Below are 20,391 nucleotides of genomic sequence, written 5' to 3' on the forward strand. Positions count from 1 at the left end.
TCCCAGATATTATAACTGTGTGTCTTTCCCTGGCTGTTTAACTGGTGGGAATCAGATAAGGTGTCCATCCAGAATAAAGACTTTTGAAGAATTTCCTATGACACAAACCATGTATAAAGCACATCCGGTGAGTGGAGCAAAGTGGTAGAGACAGAAGGAAAAATTGAAAAATAAACAGTTCAATGTATATTTGTCCATTACTGCAGTCTAAAGACAAGTTAAACTGTGTTTTCTGCCACACTTCAATATTCACACAAATTGCTAACACCATGATTTACAGTTGGCATGAAAGCTAGATGTGTTTTGAGGAAACTCTTCTAAAAATAGAATATAGGGACTACCCATCCTCATTATATTTAGGCAACTACATCCCAGATAAAGGTATTTACTGTATTAATGGTGGTGGGGTGTGTTAATTCAAATCTGCTATTATGTTTGTGATTGGACAACATTTGGTTTGGTAAGTCTACTTCTGATGAAGAAGCACATACACTGCTTTCAGAGAACCAAAGAATTTAAATTTTACCTTCTGAAAATCTCAGGTAATGCAACATAACAAGAACAAAACAACAACAACTAATACAGTGGTACCTCGGGTTAAGTACTTAATTCGTTCTGGAGGTCTGTACTTAACCTGAAACTGTTCTTAACCTGAAGCACCACTTCAGTTAATGGGGCCTCCTGCTGCCACCGCACCGCCAGAGCACGATTTCTGTTCTCATCCTGAAGCAAAGTTCTTAACCTGAAGCACTATTTCTGGGTTAGTGGAGTCTGTAACCTGAAGCGTATGTAACCCAAGGTACCAGTGTAATAACTAAACATAATAAATACTAATATATAATATAACTACAAGTAATTGGCAATCATTTTTAATGATTTCTATGCAATTTTACTTACCAAGCAAAACTTAATTATATTAATTTAACCGAAAGATCTTTTGAATTCCGAAGCTGTGTTACAATTTTTTAGCACCCCTCATTTTTGAAAGTTGAAAAATTCAACATGATCTATAACATGCTTATAAAAATTGGTACAGGCTTCTAAGTTTTACAGGCATATTTACAAGGCTGAGTTAAGCTCCACTCTTCTTGCTCATCATCTGCAGCTGTTCCCTGCCCTACATTTGCTTTTCAGTCTCCATCCATCAGAGGAAAGGTTCCTGGTGAAAAAAATTCAGAATGCTTGCTCAACAAGGCTGGCACTTCTAACACTTTTTATTTTTTTCTGCTCCCTTGCAGGACAATCAGACAGACAGTGGGATGGTTTTGGCATCTGAGGAGTTTGAGAGGATAGAAAATAGACACAGAAAAGAAAGTGCATTCAGGTACTTGGTTATTTAGTTCTCCTCGCTATATCCCACAGCCCTCACTAACATACAATACCCAGCGGTGTCCTCTGCAGCAAACCTCACTGCAGCCTCCTGTAAATGTGCTGGGAGCACAGAAATGCAAGCGCATCCATTCTCCTGTAACCTGCTGCTGGCGGCAGCATTCCTGATGGCATTTGTAACAAAAAGGGTTGATTGAGCTTAATGGCTTTTGAGTGGAGTCAGTTGACTCTGTGCAAGGAAATAAAGAGAGGAAGCATATTACACGGGCATGAAATACAGCAAGAAATCAAGGAGCTTTCCAGACAATCAAGCAGCAAAGGTACAGTTCTTTCAAGGAAACACTTTTCTTGTGGAAATGTCACATATTCCCAATGCTCAAACTGCAATATAATGCCATTGGGAAAATGTGATTCTTTCCCCAGCTAGTGTGAAATGTTTCTGTGGTTGTTATGCATTTGACAGTAGATATGACATCAAATGACAACTCAAACCATCAAGAAACTATTTTATGGCTACTTTTAGAACATATAGAACAAAACTAGGCTAGGTTCCATTGATTTCAGGGAGAGAATTAATCTGTTTCTCCCATTGAAATAATTGAGACAGGCTGCTGCCAGATGGGGAGCTCCTAAGCTACAAGGGGAAGTCCAATTGACTTGCCATACTATCAGGAGTATTGCACTTGTTCTGTGTATACATCCTGTTATGTTTCATTAACCCTAAAATTGACTGAAATAAACAAAAAATAGGGACAAACATGATATTCACTGTAATAATTATAATGAATATGTGCTGAGTTGCAATAGGTTCACTTTTCTGATATGTCACTGCCCATGTCAATACTCTACCCTTTTTAAAAAGATGTAAGAGTAGCACTAAAGGCATCTGTACCTGTGGAAATAGAACCACTACTGAGAAAAGTCAGACTTTCTGAAGTCTGACAAAGGAGGGAAGAATCACAGGGAAAATACAAGATTTATTAAAGCTCAAAGTGTAACTCAGCTGATATTCAAAACCATTGGTGATACTTAACTGGCCTATATGGTTCCTGGCTTCGTTCAAATCCTCCCATAGAAATGGTGGATAAGAACAATGAAATCCTTGGTGGTGAGCATGAGGTACATCGCTGGTAGGTCTAAAAGCAATAAGAAAATCAGTATACATAGATACATATTTTGGGGGGATTTTTAAAGGAAACTCCCTGCTTTGAAGAAGTGATATTACAGTACAATCCTATAAACTCTATGGGGCTTACTCTCTAATAAGTCTGTTTAGGGATAATCTGCCAGTAGCTGAATCCAGTTTTCCTATATGAAATCAAGTTCCTGACAGCAATAAGGTTTACAAAAAACCTACATTCTTGCATCTCATTTCTGGTGCACCACCATCACTTTCTCATTAGAAAGATGCTCTCTGCATTTATTTATTTATTTATTCAGTCAGTCAGTCAGTCATACATACATACATACATACATACATACTGCCCTATACCCGGAGGTCTGAGGGCGGTTCACAGAAGTCCTCTGTCATGTAACTTCATACATCTTGTAGAATTACCAACCTGCTAAATGGCTAGCTGTGCTTGCCCTGAGCTTTCTGATGCTAAGAAGCTTTTTTCCCCCCTGGACAGTCAATTAGAATACTATCTCTTACTCAGAAGAACTGACTTCCTGTCTCTTGCTTTTCTTTCTTCCCCCACCCCCAACAGCAGTAAAGGATCCAGTCGAAATGCAGAATCAATAGTGGATCAATCAGACCTGAGGGGTAGGTGTCGGCCATCGTACCAGTCCCAGCTCAGAGGCCAGACTTTTTACAACAGTGAATATGGGGAACTGTCAGAACAGTCGGAGGAAGGCAGCTGCACTCCACCCACTGAGGGAGCCAGTCCCTCCCTCCTCCATGCTTCATTCTTTTCAGACCAATACTGAAGGGAAGAACAGATTGTGGAGACACTCTGCTGAGAGACTACACTTCGCCCCTTATGCAGCACTACATTTGTTCAGTGGAGCCCACTTTCCCTTCATCCTTGAGGAATCCACAGTAGGGAACCCCTGTGGAACAGATGGCGAACTCCTTGGATGTGAAGATAGATGCCAAGCATTTTGATGCGGGATATAGTCCTTGCATTTGGCACTAGCACACTTCCTTGATCTGATTCTGTATTTGCCCCCCGCCGCCCTGCCACCCTCAATTAGATATTGGATGCAGTTCCCTGGGTGAAACAGGACTGTTCTGCCACCAGATGGATGTGTGTAGAGAGCTGCAGCCTCCGCTCAGTATTCAGCCTCCATTCAAATACTTTGCCGTAATAAGCTTCATTTCAGGTCAGATAAAAATAGATGTGTCTTAGCTGAGTTTCTTCCTGATATGCAGCCTTGTTTGTTTCTGCTCTTGTTTCAACTCAGCTATCATGGGAGGGGGAAGAAGCAAATGAATGAATTTGGGCATTGGAGGAGTAGCAGTATTTCCAGACTTGGAGAGTCCTGCTTCGCTAGATATAGACATTCCCTATAGACACATCAGTACAGAACTATATATTACATACTTAATTCTTGTATGGTGTTACATATTTCATTTATGTTAGACACTACGCCTATTATAGATTTTATTCCATCACCATTCCCATGTCTGTGGTGGCATTATTGGCTGCTCCAGTACAAGCGGACCACTTTATCTCTGCGCATTGGGGGATTTGGTGTTAACTAGTTCAAGGTGGAAATTAATTTCCTTCGCTCTCTACTGACATATACAGACTTGAAACCCATTTATGTGTCCAGTCATCTCCTACCCCACCCCTGAATCCACGGTCAGCTATAAAATGTTCTTTATTGGCAACCATCACTTTCAAAAATTTAGTGTCCCTTATGATCCCATGGCAAAGTATAGAACTTTGTCTTTGTGGAACTGAATGCAACCTTATAATAATAGAGAATCTAATGAAACCCTTAACTGGTGTTTTTAGCTCTGTCCCTCTACTTATTCTCCTCTAGCTCCCAATTCCTACATCCTTACTTCCTCTTTCCAAGATATCATATGTTAGAATAAATAGTACAAAGTAAATTTCTGCAAATGTATCTAATTTGCATTATTTATAATGGGAGGAATACAATGCAGGTCATTTTGTTAGTGCAAGCTGTTCTGCTTGCCTATTAAACAATCTACCCTATCCTCTTGCTGTCCACGGTTCCAGGGGTTCTCCTGACACCTCATCCCTGAGCCAGTGGGGGAGGATATGGGGCACTGAAGGGAAGAAAGCCCCATTGCGCTAGCAGAAGTCCTTGTGTGGGCTTCCACTGGTGGAACTGGTTAGCTGAGCCCAGCCCTGAGTCTGGAATTTGAGGATATTACTAAACATATACACACATTTGTATTCTTCCCTGACACAGTCCTTAGCATAGTTTTCCATCTTCTAATTGTAAACCATTGCATCAATGAGGTTTTGTTTTTTACATAAATGAGGAATAAGTATAGAGTCAATCTGAACTTGTTTGTGTAGTTGTTCCCTTGCATAGCCTACGAGCCTTTCCCTCCCAGCTCTAATTCTGAAGGACGCTGCCATAGGAAAATGTCTGTGGAAGCCTTATGAAATGGCTTTTGACCAGCTTGTGAATTTCACTTTGTAATTCTGTACAGTGTCAGAGGCTCTCACTCTCAATTGTGTCTCCATGTGAAAGAATTTCTGCTTGCAGGCCAGGCTTCTGTTTATAGAACTGATAGTTTTGGTTTAGCTTATTTTATTTTTTTCATATTGGGCATATGTTTTCCCCCCCTCCAGATTATATATATTCCTCCATAAGAGGGCTTTATGCATTTACACATTTGTAATTATCATTGTTCATGCCTTTTCTACATTCATTTGTATCTTTATGAGTGCATTCAATGTCTTGTCCCTTTTTTATTACATTTCCTATCTACATAAGTATACAGCTGTGGTTTAGTTATTATCAGGTGTGGAAGGGATGAATGTTCTCTTGCCTCTGTGTGCGTATTACATATTCTGTAGAAAGGGGGAGGGGTACTCAAAGAGGTATATAAATGGTGTACAGATAGAAAACACAATTCTACATGGAATATTTCCTTCCTTCTTTCTGTTAGCAGAATCCCATTGACCTGAACAGCTGAGAACTTCACAAACCGGACCCATTTCAGATGTACTTTTCGTGCACTGAATCACTACCCAGATGCAGATGAAGTCCCCCTGCCCTGAGCAACGTAGATACACGCGCAAAGCTGTAAATCTAATCTAATCAAGTGTTCCAGATTACAGGAAAGTTGAAAGATCATGTTGCAGCTGCCTTAGGACCAAAGAACCTGTTCATTGAGCATTCATTCTCATTTCTTTGCAGGAAGGTTAGATGACCTTGCATCAAAGCAAGTGTTATCCCACACTTCCTGGCACTTCCCTTACTGCAAAAGAGATGGGGGGTGGGGGTGGGAGAGCAGGTTGTTGCACAATACTTCAAAATCAGCTGTAATTCTGCAACCTGAATTTTCCAGTATGTGATTTAATTCTACTCAAAAACAATGAGAGTCTGGAAGTGCCCTTAGTCTTAATACCTAGTTAAAAAAAGATAAGGGACAGTGTGGAACCATAACAAGTTTAGTGTTCTATGAGCATCAATATGTGACTTGCTCATCCTGTAGTATTGTTATAGGCATTGGTTGATCTTTAATGAGGGATAAACTCTTGATTAAGTCATTTTGGGGTGCAGCTACACAGCATCCAGGAATTGGAGCGTTTTGAAATGTGACATTGTTCCTGCAGTGTTTACATAAGAAAAACGCTGCTGGGTGATGCCAAAGGCCCATCTAGTCCAGCATCCTCCTCTCACAGTGGCCAATCATAGAGTGCATCTGGAGGGGTGTGTGCATCCACCTCTCAAAGGATTAAAATGTCACAAGGAAAGCAGCCCTCGGTGTTAATGTGTGAAGAAGCCACATTCTAGATTCCATTTCCAGTTTTATTCTCTTGCAATACTAAACTAGCAGTAGTACTTCCATTTCATTAAAATAACTTATTTTAAAAACTATCATCTTTTTTCTCTTTTCTCTTTGGTCATATTCCTGTTTGCCCAGAGGTGTAATTAGGGGTTTGTGAAATCAAGGGCCCAGGTCAGGGGCGGGGGCCAAATATGGTATTGTGGTAAAGTGATGGGGGGGGTACCAATACAGCTTCCTTGCCAAGGGTTCAAGGGACCCTTAATACGCCTCTGTGTTTATCTGCTGAATTTTACATGGCTTCAATTGCTTAAATAAAGCATTTAAAGAAATGTTTATATAGTAGCAAACTCTGTAAAGCGTTAAGCAAACTGCAATGGTAGAAGGCCATATCAATTCTACAGATGAAGGTATTATTCCATTAATGCACCAATAATTGTAAACTGGGGGGTTTTTTAATAGAAAAAAATGAAAACCAATTATAGATATCTCAGTGAGTACGGAGGGGCAATTTGCTCATGCTAGGTCAAATAATTAAGTGCCTCAGGACATGGTCAGTTGTTCCCTGTTGTGAGATAGCAGTTTCTTTACGATTTCTTCAAGCTCACTGTAAAGAGTAGGCCATATAAACAGATTATCCCCAGAGAGGAATTCCCAAATAATTACACAATTTTGGGGAAGCAACTATTTGGAGCTCCTTGCTATCCTTGTTATTTTATCTTGTTCTGAGCACTTTCACTACTACTTGCCTATTACTTTTAATACGTTACTTCTCCTGATGTTATTTGATGGGTAAAGTGATTGATGCACCCCAATTCACCATGGCCTTTTAATGGTACTGTTGTCTTCCTAAATTTGTAATTCAAAACATCCACACAGTGTGCAGATTTTATATCTCCAAAGAAAAAACTCTTGTTTCTCAGTTTCTCTGTTCAGGACACCAGCTGCATAAGCACAATTACTGCAAAACTGGAAATATAAATGGATAACAGAAAGAATGGTGGTGGGGCCGTATTCTAGGACATAAAAGCAAATACAGACTTGCAAAATAAAGCATTCAACTTTTCTTTGTCCACTATTCTGTTGTTTCAAAGAGCATTTTAAAGCATATGCTATCTTCCGGATGCAAGGGTTAGTCTCACTTCCCCATTCTCTGATAAAAATGGCTGTGAAAGTCTGATTCTGACTGAGTCATTCTTTAAAAGAACATATCTGTTGGAAAGATCTGGCACTAGACAACACTTCTACTCCTGAATGAAACTCCCAACACTCTGATTGGATCAGGGACCATACTTGTCTGTAAGGCAGATTATACAAGCTGCTTGCATGCTGGATACGTCTTGTTTATTTGAAGCTGCAGCCTCAAGTTTCTTCTGCAACAAGGGTGAGGGACCTGTGCACCTCCAGATATAGCTGGACTGCAACTCCCATCATCCCAAATCACTGACCATGCTGACTGGAATTGATGGGAGTTGAACTCCAACAGCATCTGGAGGACCACAGCTTCCTTACCACTACTGCATTCTACAATATATCTCTTTCTAGTTTTCACTAAGTGGAAGCATTAAAAGTCTGGGTAGTATTCATCTGATTCCCATTTCCCTTGAATAGATTTGCAGTGTTTTGAGAAACTCTGAGAAAGAATCAGTTTGCCCTCGGTATGGGCAAGTGTCTAATTTTAATGGAGACTCTAGATCTTAAATAGCATGAATATATAGAAAGGCACCTCAAAATTACAGGACTATCACAGGACAAAACCGCAGAAAAGTAACCTCTCTTCTGTTGGATCTTCTGCCACTGCTGTAACCTCTTAAAGGCACTGTAGAAATGCATCTGTTGTCTGTATGGAGTAATATACATTTTTAATCAATTAAGATGTCTGAAAAGTCCCCTGTGTGGAAAAAATACTTCTGGAGTTAATTGAAATTGGCTGGTAAGAATCAAAAATTGTTTCTTAGGCTCTCAAATTCACATTTGAGAGGGAGAAGGATGAGCTATTTATAGAGTGGTTATCTATAACTTGCAAGATCTTTCTTGGGCCTCTTTGGTGTCAAAGATATCCTGTGTGATTTGGGATTCTTCTCGTCTCATTTTCCAGTCTGTAAAATGGACAGGATGCACTTCCCCATATCTTACATAATGTAACCAGATGTATGTGAATTTAAAGAAAATCCATATTTCCATAGCACTTAATAGAATTCCAAGCACAGTTCCAGAATGTACTTTGTTTTACTGCTGCTGTGTTAATTTTGATACAGCAATTCTACACTTTTATAAACAGGAACTATTGCAGTAAGAGGAAGCCTTATGACAGTCATGGGTTTGTGGGCAAATGTTGCCAAGCATTCTCCAGAATGTTGTTGGGTCCTCTACCACTTGCATTCCTTGGCAAATCCTTTATTGCCTTCTGAAGTGCACGTTCAGCTCAAACTAGGCTAAGGAAGTAGGACAGGTTTTGCTGAGGATCCCCTCATAATGCTACACCTTTAATACGAATTTAGTAACTATATATATTCACAAGGTTTTTAAGAATGTTTTCATACTTAGTGGGGGGGGGGGGGAAGCTTCTCATTAAATTGGACCTGAATTAGAAAGATGAAATGAGATTTCTTTTCCATTGTCTGAATGTAGAGATAAATTAGTCATACACTCACCAGGATGATCTCAAAACGGCTTCAAAATAAGCCAGAAAGTCCTTTCTCCATCTTCATATTGAAGCTATTTTGATCTTCCCTGGTGAGTACTGTATATGACTTTAATTTTCTCTAGAACACTCATCAGTCTAACTCTGGCTTCACTAATTGTCTACAAACACTGAAAGGTGGGAGAAGGCTCATTTCTCACAATGGAATTGATTAGAACAGTATCTACAGGATTTGCTTCATAACACTCCTTAAAAGGGCTGGAGGCTTATTTTAAAACAAATCATGACAGCTAGGAGTCTCGGCCCCCTGTGTCTCATCAGTACGCTGATGACCGTCAGCTTTACTTCTCTGTAATCAGGAGTGGCTGTGCAAGCCCTGGCCCAGTGTGGATGTATTAGTGGGCTGATGGGGGCTAATAAACTGAGTCTGAATCATGGCAAGATGGAGGCTCTGTGTGTGAATCACTTCTGGATCCAGGAGGTCAGTCAATTGCCTGCCCTAGATGGGATTATACCATGAAGGAGCAGGTACATTGGATGTGCTCCTGAATCTTGCTTTGTCACTGGAAGGTCAGGTGGCCTGTGTGGCTAAGAGTGCCTTCAACCAGCTGTGGTTGGTGTCACAACTGCAACTGTTTCTAGACCACAGCAGCCCAGGCATTAGTAATAACAAGATGGAATTACTGCAATGCACTCTAGGTAGGTCTCCCCTTGTGATCCGGAGGTTGCAGCTAGTGTAGAATGTGAATGTTGGACTGCTTATGAATTCTAAACACTGATTACCTGCAATGGGCTAAAACTAACCAACCAAACATATTAACATTAATTAATATGTATGATTTACTGTTAGCACACTTAAAGCTGGTGAAAGAGTAGTATTTACTACCATTCTTTGACTGGTTTGATTAGGGCTCTAAAACCCTGGTTATTGTACTCCCAATCAGACCTGTTAAACAGTATGGATGGCTTCTATTCTCTCAAAGCATATTGTTGATAATCCATTTGTAGTGTAATCCTGCATGTGTCTACTGAGAAGTAGCCGCGCAATCCTAACTGTCATCTCAGAAGCTGTAATGAATTCAGTGGGGCTTACCTCCAGATACATGGGGTTAGTATTATAGTCATACCTTGTTTCTCGAACGGAATCCATTCCAGAAGTCCGTTCAACTTCTGAAAATGTTCGGAAACCAAGGCGCAGCTTCCGATTGGCTGCAGGAGCTTCCTGCACTCAATCAGAAGCTACAGAAGCCGTGCTGGACATTTGGGTTCCAAAGAATGTTCGCAAACTGGAACACTCACTTCTGGGTTTGCGGTGTCCAGGAGCCAAAATGTTTGAGTTGAAAGGTGTTCGCAAACCAAGGTACGACTGTACGTCCTTCATAGCTTTAAACATAATGGGCAGTGCTTATTCCAAATTAATTTATGAAGAGTACAAGGGTGTGCTATTGTGTGTGACAGACACAAGATGGCTTTAGTGACTGATCAGTATTACAATCAGCAAATCACTCTGAAACTTGCAAATCAGTTGTTGTTTTTACTAGACACACATCTGGACCAGTAACTGTCCCACACTAAACTTTAATGACTTAACTCATGTAGTTACCAGCTTAAACAAATCAGCCATAAAATATACCCCAGAATATGGCTATTCTAAGCGATGAAAACCTAAGCGATGAAGTAAGCATTTTGCTACACACACCTGTGCTGAAAATGTTTGTGCACACACAAACAACTGACATAAATGTATTCAGTGTAGTGATGTTGGTGGGAGTGAGCAAACTACTTCTGGACTGGGTTTAATCCAACAGACAGTTCTGAATGCTAGAGTCATTTGCACTCTGTCACTTTTGACTGCAGCATCCACCAGTTTGGGGTGGGATAATTCAATCCAACACACACCATTTCTCCTTCCAGCAGGTGAGCTAAGGTAGCAAAGCTTTCCTGGGCATGGGTAATGTGGTCACTGTGGCATATATATTGGTAAACTGTCTGGACTATTGTAATGCAAGCTTTGTTGGGCTTCCCTTGCAGCTGGTCCAGAGTAGGGATGGAAGAATCTGTCTATTTCATGTCTCGGATTCTCATTTTTCCAATCTTAAACCCAGTTCTCCACATTTTGCAGCAATTTCTTGAAAATTTTGAAAATTCACCAGCATTTTAGTATGAATTTCTCCTAATAAACAATTCTATACAGTTTTCAGTAATGTACACATTTGTGCAAGTAATTTCCCCTAATATATGCATTTTTGTAAATATTGGTTGGCAAAATACAATACTAAATTTGGATGAGTGAATTTTGAACCTGTGCTTTGGTTTGCATATTGTTTCAGAAAGAGTCAATTTGATAGATACTTACATACAAAATCTAAATAAGCTGACCAGGTTAACTGAAAAAAGTATTCTTATTCACTGCCTAGCAAGGGTACCAAGATCAGGTAAAGGAACTAATTTAGTTTTGCAATAATTACAGGCTTGTGGTAACATGGGCTTTTTCACTGGCAGCAGCAATGTTGTGGAATGCCCTCCCTGCTGATATATAAGAGACCCCATCAGTACTGGCGTTCTGCCAGCTCCTGAAGACACATCTGTTTAGGCAAGCATTCCCCTGAACTGAACTTCTGGTTTGATGGTTTCAACTGTGTGTTGGTTTTTAAAACTGCTTTAAAAACAGTTTTTTAATTGTTTGTTTTATTGCATATTTTAATTAAGGAATTTTTGGTGCACAATTGAATTGTTATTGTGTGTTTTAATGATGTATTGATTTTATTGTTGTAAACCCCTTAGGAACCATTTTGGCATATACGCAGTATATATATTAATAAGAATCATAGCTGTCTATTTAGCGGCTATTTCTACACAGAGCCTCATGCACAGCACACTATTGCTTGTCAACAAGTGTCAGATATGTGGATTTCTTAGTAAAAAAAATAATTCTTAAACTATCTGTTAGATTGTCAGTACCGGTAAATGGAAAGCACATGAGGCACACTTGGTTTATTTTTTTTATTTTACATTTACTGTATTCCCAAACAACTCTTTAAATGCTATAGACCTCATTTTCTCTTTATCCTTAGCATCAAGGAAAACCTATTATGGCCTATATGCCTTTCTACTTTTCATTAAGAACTATCCACTAATCATATCTGTTCATAAAGCTTAGAGGAATTATAATGCTTCTTCAAAAGAAAATATTGTGGAGTCATTTAATTTCTGCCGAATGTCCTAGTGTTCTGATGTCCGGGCATTTAGGCGCACTCATGTTCCTCTAGTGAAAACGATACTAGGGATGAGGCATAGAGAATCTGAGCTCATGCAAGCTAGAGAAAAGATGATTACAGAGAGAATCTTGGATGACAAGGTCTTAATGGAAATAAAAGCTGTACCTGGGGAAAAGAAGAGAGGCAGGTGGAAGAAGACAACATAGAAGAAACTGGATCCAAGAGACTGGGGTCTGCCCTAGTATAAAGAGAGAAGGGGTCTAAGAATAAAGGGGGGGGATTTAAGAAATTAAAGGACGGAAGGGTCAAGAAGAGTTCAGCTCCTTTTATTCTGCCACTGATTTGTGTGTTTTATTTCCTAAGGACTTTAGTCTGTTCACCAATTAAAGTACGTAATGTAATGAACACTAATGAATGTTGCCTTGCCTGATTAGAAAGACAGTACAATTGTGTATTGGGGGGGGGGTTATGTTCCAAGGATGGTGAGTATATGCAAACTCATGTAGTTCTGAACTACCTCCATGCAACCACCTGTACCTTCCAAGCTTAAAAGCTCTCTGCCTTACTTAGTGGGCTCTAGGATGCTCTTATGGCAGCTCTGAGATGTTCCAAGTTCCAGCAAGAACATCCCAGAACCTGTATGCAAGCTTAAAAGCTCTTTCCACCAGGAAAACTCAACACAAAAGGAGCTTTTAAGCTCTTCACCTTGTGTGCAATTAATTTGTGGGATTTGAACCAGCCAGTTTTCAACCATACAAGGTTGAGATCGCACAAGTTAATTGCACACAAGATGCTATTGTACTGTATATGAAAATATTTCCCATTGGAAGATTTACTTTCATTTCTCTTTGCCCGTGCAGGAGTGTTTGTACTTTTGTATATAGCTGTGCTGCAGATTTACTTCTGAATAATAGCAGTACGTCAAGTTGTCTGGTTTGTTGTATGAAAGCACCCAGTGTTTTTGTACCTGTTTCTCATTTTGATTTCTTAATGAATGGCTGGACTGACTTGATAAGGTGCTTTGACTCATTTGAAACAAAATAGTCGTAGAATTATTTACTTCATACAAATATAGTACCATCTGTGTACATAAGCACATTGAAGAATTACATTAAAAAGCTGTGAGTGCCATTAGGATTGTAGCCAAAACAGAGCTGCTGGAAAGCAAGAGGGAGGGAGAACCAGGAGGATTGCAAAGGAACAAAAAGAAAATAAACTATTGAGACCAACCATCCCCAAACCCCAAGGGGTTGAGATCATGCTCAATGGTCACAGCAAAGGGCTGTAGCTCAGTGGCTGAGTATCTGTTTTGCATATGGATGGTCCCAGTTTTATTCACTGGCATCTCCAGGTAGGGCTGGGAATGTCCCCTGCCTGAAACCCTAGCCAGCTGCTTCCAGTCAGTGTAAACAATACTGAGCTAAACAGACCAATGGTCTGACTTGGTAAAAGGCAACTTCCTATGCTCCACAGAATACTGTTATTATTTAGTGCATTTAAAATCACTCTTCGTTTTTGTGTACGTTGGTTTTTGTTGTTGGGGGGGTTGGTTGGTAGGGTTGGTAAAAGACCAGGGAGAGTGGAGTATGGAATGGAGTATGCTGGAAGGGAGCATAGGTGACTAACTGGCTGGAGCACTGGAGAGCAACATTTTGTTGCAGCTTCCACTTGCTGTAAATAATAGTGTTACAGCTATGTTGTGCTGTTGGGCTAAGCAAAGAGCTAGAGCTTTCTTTCTAGGTTCTAATTGTTTGATAGTAGATAGTGAACAATATGTACTGTATTTACACGAATCTAATGTGCCATTGAATCTAATGCACACCTCAATTTTCAAAACCTTGAAACCAAAAAAGTATTTGCTGCCAAAGGTAATATGCACCATCAAATCTAATGTGCACCCTAATTTTCGCAATGTTAATTTGGCCAAAAAAGATGTGCATTACCTTTGAGTAAATACAGTATTTCCTTACTGGCTAGTCACTACTATCAGTCTTGCTGCCCTTTATTTAGTCTACTGTAGGTAGACACACCTTCTTGGAGGGAGGCTGTATTTGCTCAATCTGTGTGAAAAATGGATGTGCCAAGAGAGCTAAAATCTTCTGACTCTGACCCAATCCATGGATAATGCAAATTGGTTACAAAAGGTTACAAAACGGTGTCAACCAGTAGAAATGATCTTTAATAGTGTGCTGGGATGAGGCTAGAATTCTGTCCACTTGCTTGGGTTTCCCGCCTGCTCAGCTTGTACATTTGTAAATAGGCAGTTTGTTACAAATACCACATTAAGTCTCTAGTGTTACTTTAGCCAAAAGAAAACTGCTCTGTAGAATAAGATTTCCCTGGAACATCCCGCTATTCAGAGATTTATGTAGCACAAAATAAAATCTACATCTCCAAAACATTTCTAAAACTTTAGCTGTCACCCAGCAGAACCAAATGCAGTGAAAACTGTTATATAAACTGTTGTGATATTCGTTACATCCCTGCTCTATATATTCATAAGCTCTATATTCACCTCTGATGCTATTCTATCCTCTGTTGCTGATATTATAGACAGATTTCATAAATTCTGCATAGGAAGGAATTTCAAGGAGACAAGTAGGCAGCTTTTGCTGCTGATTTTAGTTCTGGTGTTACTGCTTGCATGAGGGACACAAGGTGCTACCGTGACATTTACACATTTAGAAAAGCAGCATTCTTCCCAAGTATTTTCTGCTTTGCATAAAAGTGAACACTGTCAACTCCACTGATGCGGTGACACTTTACAGTACAGCTGAGCTGTCAATAAAGTTGCATTAGATTGGGAGATATTATTCACTGTAGAACTGTGAAATTTCTCTACAGCAATGAAAGCACAAGACCAGTTCTAAGCAATCATAGTGGAACAGCAAGGCATTTTCTGTATAACTAGTACTTTTGTTCTGGTGCCTGAGGCATAGGTGATATTTTGCAATTTCCCCTTCTGGATTGTCGTTTTGTAACCCTTTTTTATTTGCACAGTTTGATTGAGCCTTTCCAGCATCATAAGCCATGGTTTATGAAGCCAGGAACAAGCACCAGGAATGAATGCTTCTCCTCTGCTTCTCCACTCCTCCAACTGTGCACTGGGTTCTTTGGTATGAAAAGTCTAGTTTGTATTAAGTCAAAGTTTCCTGCTATGTCCAAAGCAGTGAACTCTGTCTAAATGTCAGCAAACCAAGAAAACAAGTAAGGATTTGATCCTGGCTTTATTTTCTTGGTTTGCTGATAGGTAATGGAGTACAGTATCCTGGAAAAAAGCATGCCTGCGTACTAAAAAGGAGTGTAAAGGCAATGAAAAATCAGAAAAGACTGGCAGGAGATATTTCACGTGCTTATTATTGTTAATGGTACGTTTCTTAACACAAATGTGCAGATAGCTCAGCCAAGTCTACATTATCTTCACATCTAACATCATGGATGCCCATCTATATGCAGAACAGATGTGGAGCTAAGGAATCAAACTGTGCCATGTGCACAGGACTGATTCCAAACAGCAGAATAATTTTAGCTAGGCCTGTTTCTGTGCCTTTCTGCTACCGGGTGGCACCACACATCAGTTATAAAACACATGATTTGCATGTGGAAGAGCCTAGGTGTAACCCCTGGCACCTCCAGATGAAAAATAAATAAATAATGTGATGGGGAAAATCTCTTTCTGGGACCTGAAATAACTTTTCCCAGACAGAATACTCAGCAATAGGCTAGATGGATCAAGAGTCTGGCAACCTATAGTATGTAACAGGTATAAAAATCTTCATTGTAGTCAGAAGGATCTAGCAAGATCTGCTAGGCATCGCAGCTGGTCACAGCCGCCTGTGTGAATTCAGATATAAGATGGAATGTACAGTACAAACACTCATGATAGAATATATTACAACGATAGAAAATGGATTGGTCCATTATTGCTCTATTATTTTCTTATAGCTTCAAGTAAAAGCAAATGCAAGCGGGCTAGAAGTGAACTAATAAGGTTGTTCTAATTTTGCTATAAAATGCAAGCTGTTTTCCCACAGAGCTGTCTCCTGATTCCTGTGACAGAACAAATACAGCAACCCATTTTTTCTGTTAAAATAATAAGTGTGTTATTTTCAATAGCAAAGACGCATGGAAAACATTAAACGTTGTCAAGCAATCTGCCCATGGTCAAGCACAGTAAATATTTCTTGTGAAGGACACTAGTGAAACGTGAATATTTGTCATTTTTGTTGCTGCATAGTCCCCTGAGTACAGGATGAAGAGTTTTTGCAGAATGCTTAAAAGGCCATTAGTGGACCCACTGTGGTTCATCACCTTGCATTTCCCAAGCACGGGGGTGGGGGGGGTGGGGGAGATGTGATGTGAAAGCAGAACATTCAGCTACCACTTCAAAAACATTTCCTGTATTATATTGACATTTCTATAGAGCTTTTCATAAATGACATCTCTGAGGATTTTACAGATCCACAAGTTATCTGCCTTTAGTGGGTTTTGTGGGTCAATGTTTGCTCTCACAAGCACGCACAATGCGTACTGCATTTGTTGAAAGCCACCCAAGAAGAGGAGGGAAACTTGGCCCTCATTAAAGGAAAAATTAAACTGGCACAATGCAATTTGCTTCTAGATTCCTCACACTGGTGATCAAGTGTATCATTCACAACAAACACATTAGCTTCTCCAAAAGGAAACATTTAACCACACTGCTAAAGATTAATATTTGCTCTCAATGTGGGGCTTTCCATTGCTGCTAACAAAATAACTAGGCAGGACATGTCTCTGCAGAGCAGACAGGTGGTTATTTGCTTCAAAACACAAATATTTTCTGCAACAAATACTAAAAATTAAAAAATAAAACAGTGCATTTAACCATCATAAATGATAGATAGAAGGTTGCTTTTGAGTTTTCTTTTTGGATTTTTTTGTGGCATCCATTTCTGAGGACATAAAAAGTGATCCGGAGTGGTTTCATGCATTTTAATTTTATTTATCTGTGTACCCACTTTTCAGAGCAAAAACCCTTCAGAAAGCAATTTAAAAGAATAAATTGGAATAAATACAAGTTAAAACCAATTAAATATAGCAAACAATACAAAAAAACCCCAACAGCTATATAAAACAGGAGTCCAATAAGACAGTTAAAAGGCCTTCAGACTCAGGCTGGTCTTTAGCACACACCTAAAGTCTGTGAGTGGGCTAGCAAATCTCACTAGGTAGTGAGATACACAGTCAGGGAGCCACCCCTGAGAGGACCCTGTTTCTAGTATTTCTGATAATAGCAGGGCCAAGGCAAGACCTTAGATACTAATCTCAAGGCTCAGATAGATTCACATGAATGGGATGTTCCATATTGATGAACAAAATTACAACTACTTTACCATTGTTACATGTGGTGGTATTATTTATGTATATGGTGCATCTGCTGGTGCACCAACTGCAACCTTGTCTGGAAAGTTCAGACAGTAACCCATGCCCTTCTCATGGGCAAGCTAGGGTTGACTATTGAAATGTGGATTGGGGGGGGCTGCCTTTAACATGACTCAGAAACTTTTATCTAGTTCAGAATATAGCCACATGAATCCTGATGAGTGCTAGTATTTGGGTCATAGGACACTACTATTGTGCCACTTGTACACCAGTACAAGTGCTGGAAAGCTGGTGTGCTTTCCAAGCCCAATTTGCCAATTTTAACTTTTAAAACCTTAGAGGGATTGGATCCAAGTAATTTAAAGGACCATGTTCCCTAGTACCAATCTTTTCACATGTTATGGCCAACAACTGAGGCCATTCTCACTTGCATGCCAACAAGATGGTGGGCACAATGTGGAGGGCTTTATCCATGATAGACCATGACTCCAGAATTCACTGCCAGCTGGCTGCTATACAGTTAGTACTGTTTATAAATAAAAATTATTATTATTATTATTATTATTATTATTATTATTATTATTAGGCCTTCAGAAAGGCCTTGACAACCCGCTTAGTCTCAGTGGCTTATTTATGAGTGATACCTTATGCTGCCATTGCACTTCTGCAAATTATGTTTTATTCCTGGGATGCATGTGTATTTATTATTATGGCTTTTATTAATGTTGTGAGCTTTATTGGAAGTTTTAGTATTGTATTCTGTTTTAATATTTTCAGGAAATGTTTTTATGTGTTATTGTGTAAGCCACGTGGAGAGGATTTTAGTCATAAAGGCAGCCTATAAATATTTTTAAATAAGTTGTAGAAGGCTGATTAAAACTCCAACAAAAACTGTGCTACAGCTTCGGCTTCGGCTGGGGAGGGCAGGATATAAATAAAATTTAGTTATTATTATTATTACAGCATGGACAAATTCTGTAGCCTCTCCCCCTTTATTGCCAGCACAGGTGACAGCCACAAGTCTTCCCCCACCCCAGTGATACCCTGATCTTCATCTATGAAATATTGATCGGTGTATGACCAAGATGGAGATGAATCTTTAACCCCAACATTGAAAAATGTGCACCCATAATAGCCAAATGAGTCTTCTGTATGTATGAAACGTGTGGATGTAGATGAAACACACGCTAAGCCCATTATTCTGCTGTGAAGTAAATGTGTTCATTCTCCACACTCTCAATAGTCACAATGAAGGACTAATAAGCACCAAAAGAGGAAAAGCTGGTTGATGATACAAGGTATAACAAGAATGGGATGTTTATATTTAGTAAAATGAATCACAGTGCAATTCTAAATGCATTTACTCATAAGTAAATTATGCTGTGTTTAATTGTATTACTCCTAAGTAACTAGATAAGAGCCCCTTCTAAGCAAAATACATGGGATTGCACTACATAATATTAACTTATTTATATACTGCTTTTCAGTCGGGATTGGCTCTCACACCAGGTTCCAGTTAAAGCCCACATAAAGGTACAATATAATTAAGGATATATATGGCATATGTCAGGAAGTCTCTTCTGGTTTTGGCAGCTGGTGATACAGTCCAGGCTCTTCCCTTTGAATCAAGAAGGACAGAGCAGAAGGTGCTAGATAGACTGGCAGAGGGTAAATAGGCAGCTTCTGTAGCTTGACATTTTTGTGAATCCACTGTCTGGCCAGCATATTGCCAGTGGGACAAAAAGTTTCTCTTCTATCAGGATATGGCTTAAGCCACATTTAACCCCAATGAAATGTAACTTGGCATATGAGGTTTTAACTTATTAAAAAGGAGCCAGAAGAGACGTGCTTACACTATGCACTCACCAACAACTTAATGCATAGGCATATCAGAAGAAGCTGCAGAAAAAATCTTGACGCCCAGGCAAATGATCCTCATGAGACCCCAACACACACACACACACACACACTGCTTAGCCCGTGCGTGAGAAAGAGGGATTGGGGGAAAGCTGTGTGTCTATGTAAGAGGGATCTCAGGCTTCACCGACCTCTGGCATGTATTCCTGGTCTACACCAACCGGCAAAATCTTTGCAGGGTTTTAGAAAGGAATATTTCCCAGCCTTACCTGGAGATGAAAGAGGCTGGACCCAGGACCTTCTGAATGTGCAGCTTTAGCGCTGATTTTGGCCCTTCCACCGGAGCAAGGCAAGGTGAATTATGCGGACTTGAGGGGACTTGGGTCCCAGAGAAATGTGGGTTGCGCGAAGGCTGAGGGGATTTCTAACTCTCATCAGAGAAGTGAATTTGTGAGGCAATTTCCTCCTAAAATGATGGGAAGGAGTGGAGTGTCGTTAACTATTACGTCAACGTGTGGAAGGCACAGCATAATGCGGGAAGGAAAAGGGGGCTTATGGCTGGGAAATGGAATGGCCAGTGTGAGGTAAACGGACTGAGCGAAGGAGTGATTTGCTTGAGGGGGACATGACGGGTGTTGCTGCCCTGCTTTTGCTCTCTCGGAAGAGGACATAATAACACTGAGCTTCGATCTACTGGTAACGGCGGAGGAGAAAGGGTCAGTTTCTGTTGGGAGCACACACGCACGCCAGTCCTGCCTCAGTGTCCAATGAGTGTGTGGAGGGGGGAGGGGTTGCAGTAAAGCAATATAAGGAAGATACATATAGATGTGGAGCTGGTTCGCAGGCACAGCTGTCCCTGAGCCTGGCTGCCTTTTCCCTTTTCGACTGTTCAGCTCCCCAAGAACAGCGACCGCGCTGCCGCCTCTCCCTCAGAATCCAGCGCAACCCAACTATTTTTAAACTAGCCCCGCCTCCGGTGCCTCAGTCCCTGACTGTAACGCTCGCGCACCCTCCCCTAGGAGTGGGTGTGACTTTTCACTCGA

General features: G+C 40.2%; 1 protein-coding gene and 1 long non-coding RNA gene across 4 annotated transcripts in view; one reads left to right on the plus strand and one right to left on the minus strand.

The window, feature by feature from the left end:
• FLT4 (fms related receptor tyrosine kinase 4) overlaps positions 1 to 5,246 on the plus strand; it is an 86,625-nt gene extending 81,379 nt beyond the window's left edge. For 2 of the 3 annotated variants that reach the window (XM_083418166.1, XM_083418168.1), the window contains exons 28-30: positions 7 to 127; positions 1,239 to 1,324; positions 3,039 to 5,246. In XM_083418166.1, coding sequence (XP_083274292.1) covers positions 7 to 127; positions 1,239 to 1,324; positions 3,039 to 3,258 — 427 coding nt within the window. In that variant the 3' untranslated portion in view covers positions 3,259 to 5,246. The remainder of the gene's footprint in view (positions 1 to 6; positions 128 to 1,238; positions 1,325 to 3,038) is intronic. The other variant, XM_083418167.1, reaches the window with a different exon arrangement.
• Positions 857 to 20,381, minus strand: LOC310666806. Its single transcript, XR_014506037.1, has 2 exons — positions 19,618 to 20,381; positions 857 to 2,465 (listed from the first exon to the last, which is right to left on the minus strand). It is a non-coding gene; the product is annotated as an uncharacterized lncRNA (long non-coding RNA).
• Positions 20,382 to 20,391: the final 10 nt, after the last annotated feature.

This window comes from Podarcis tiliguerta (assembly GCF_965153285.1).
Source record: "Podarcis tiliguerta genome assembly, chromosome: 2".
NCBI classification, from domain to species: domain Eukaryota; kingdom Metazoa; phylum Chordata; class Lepidosauria; order Squamata; family Lacertidae; genus Podarcis; species Podarcis tiliguerta.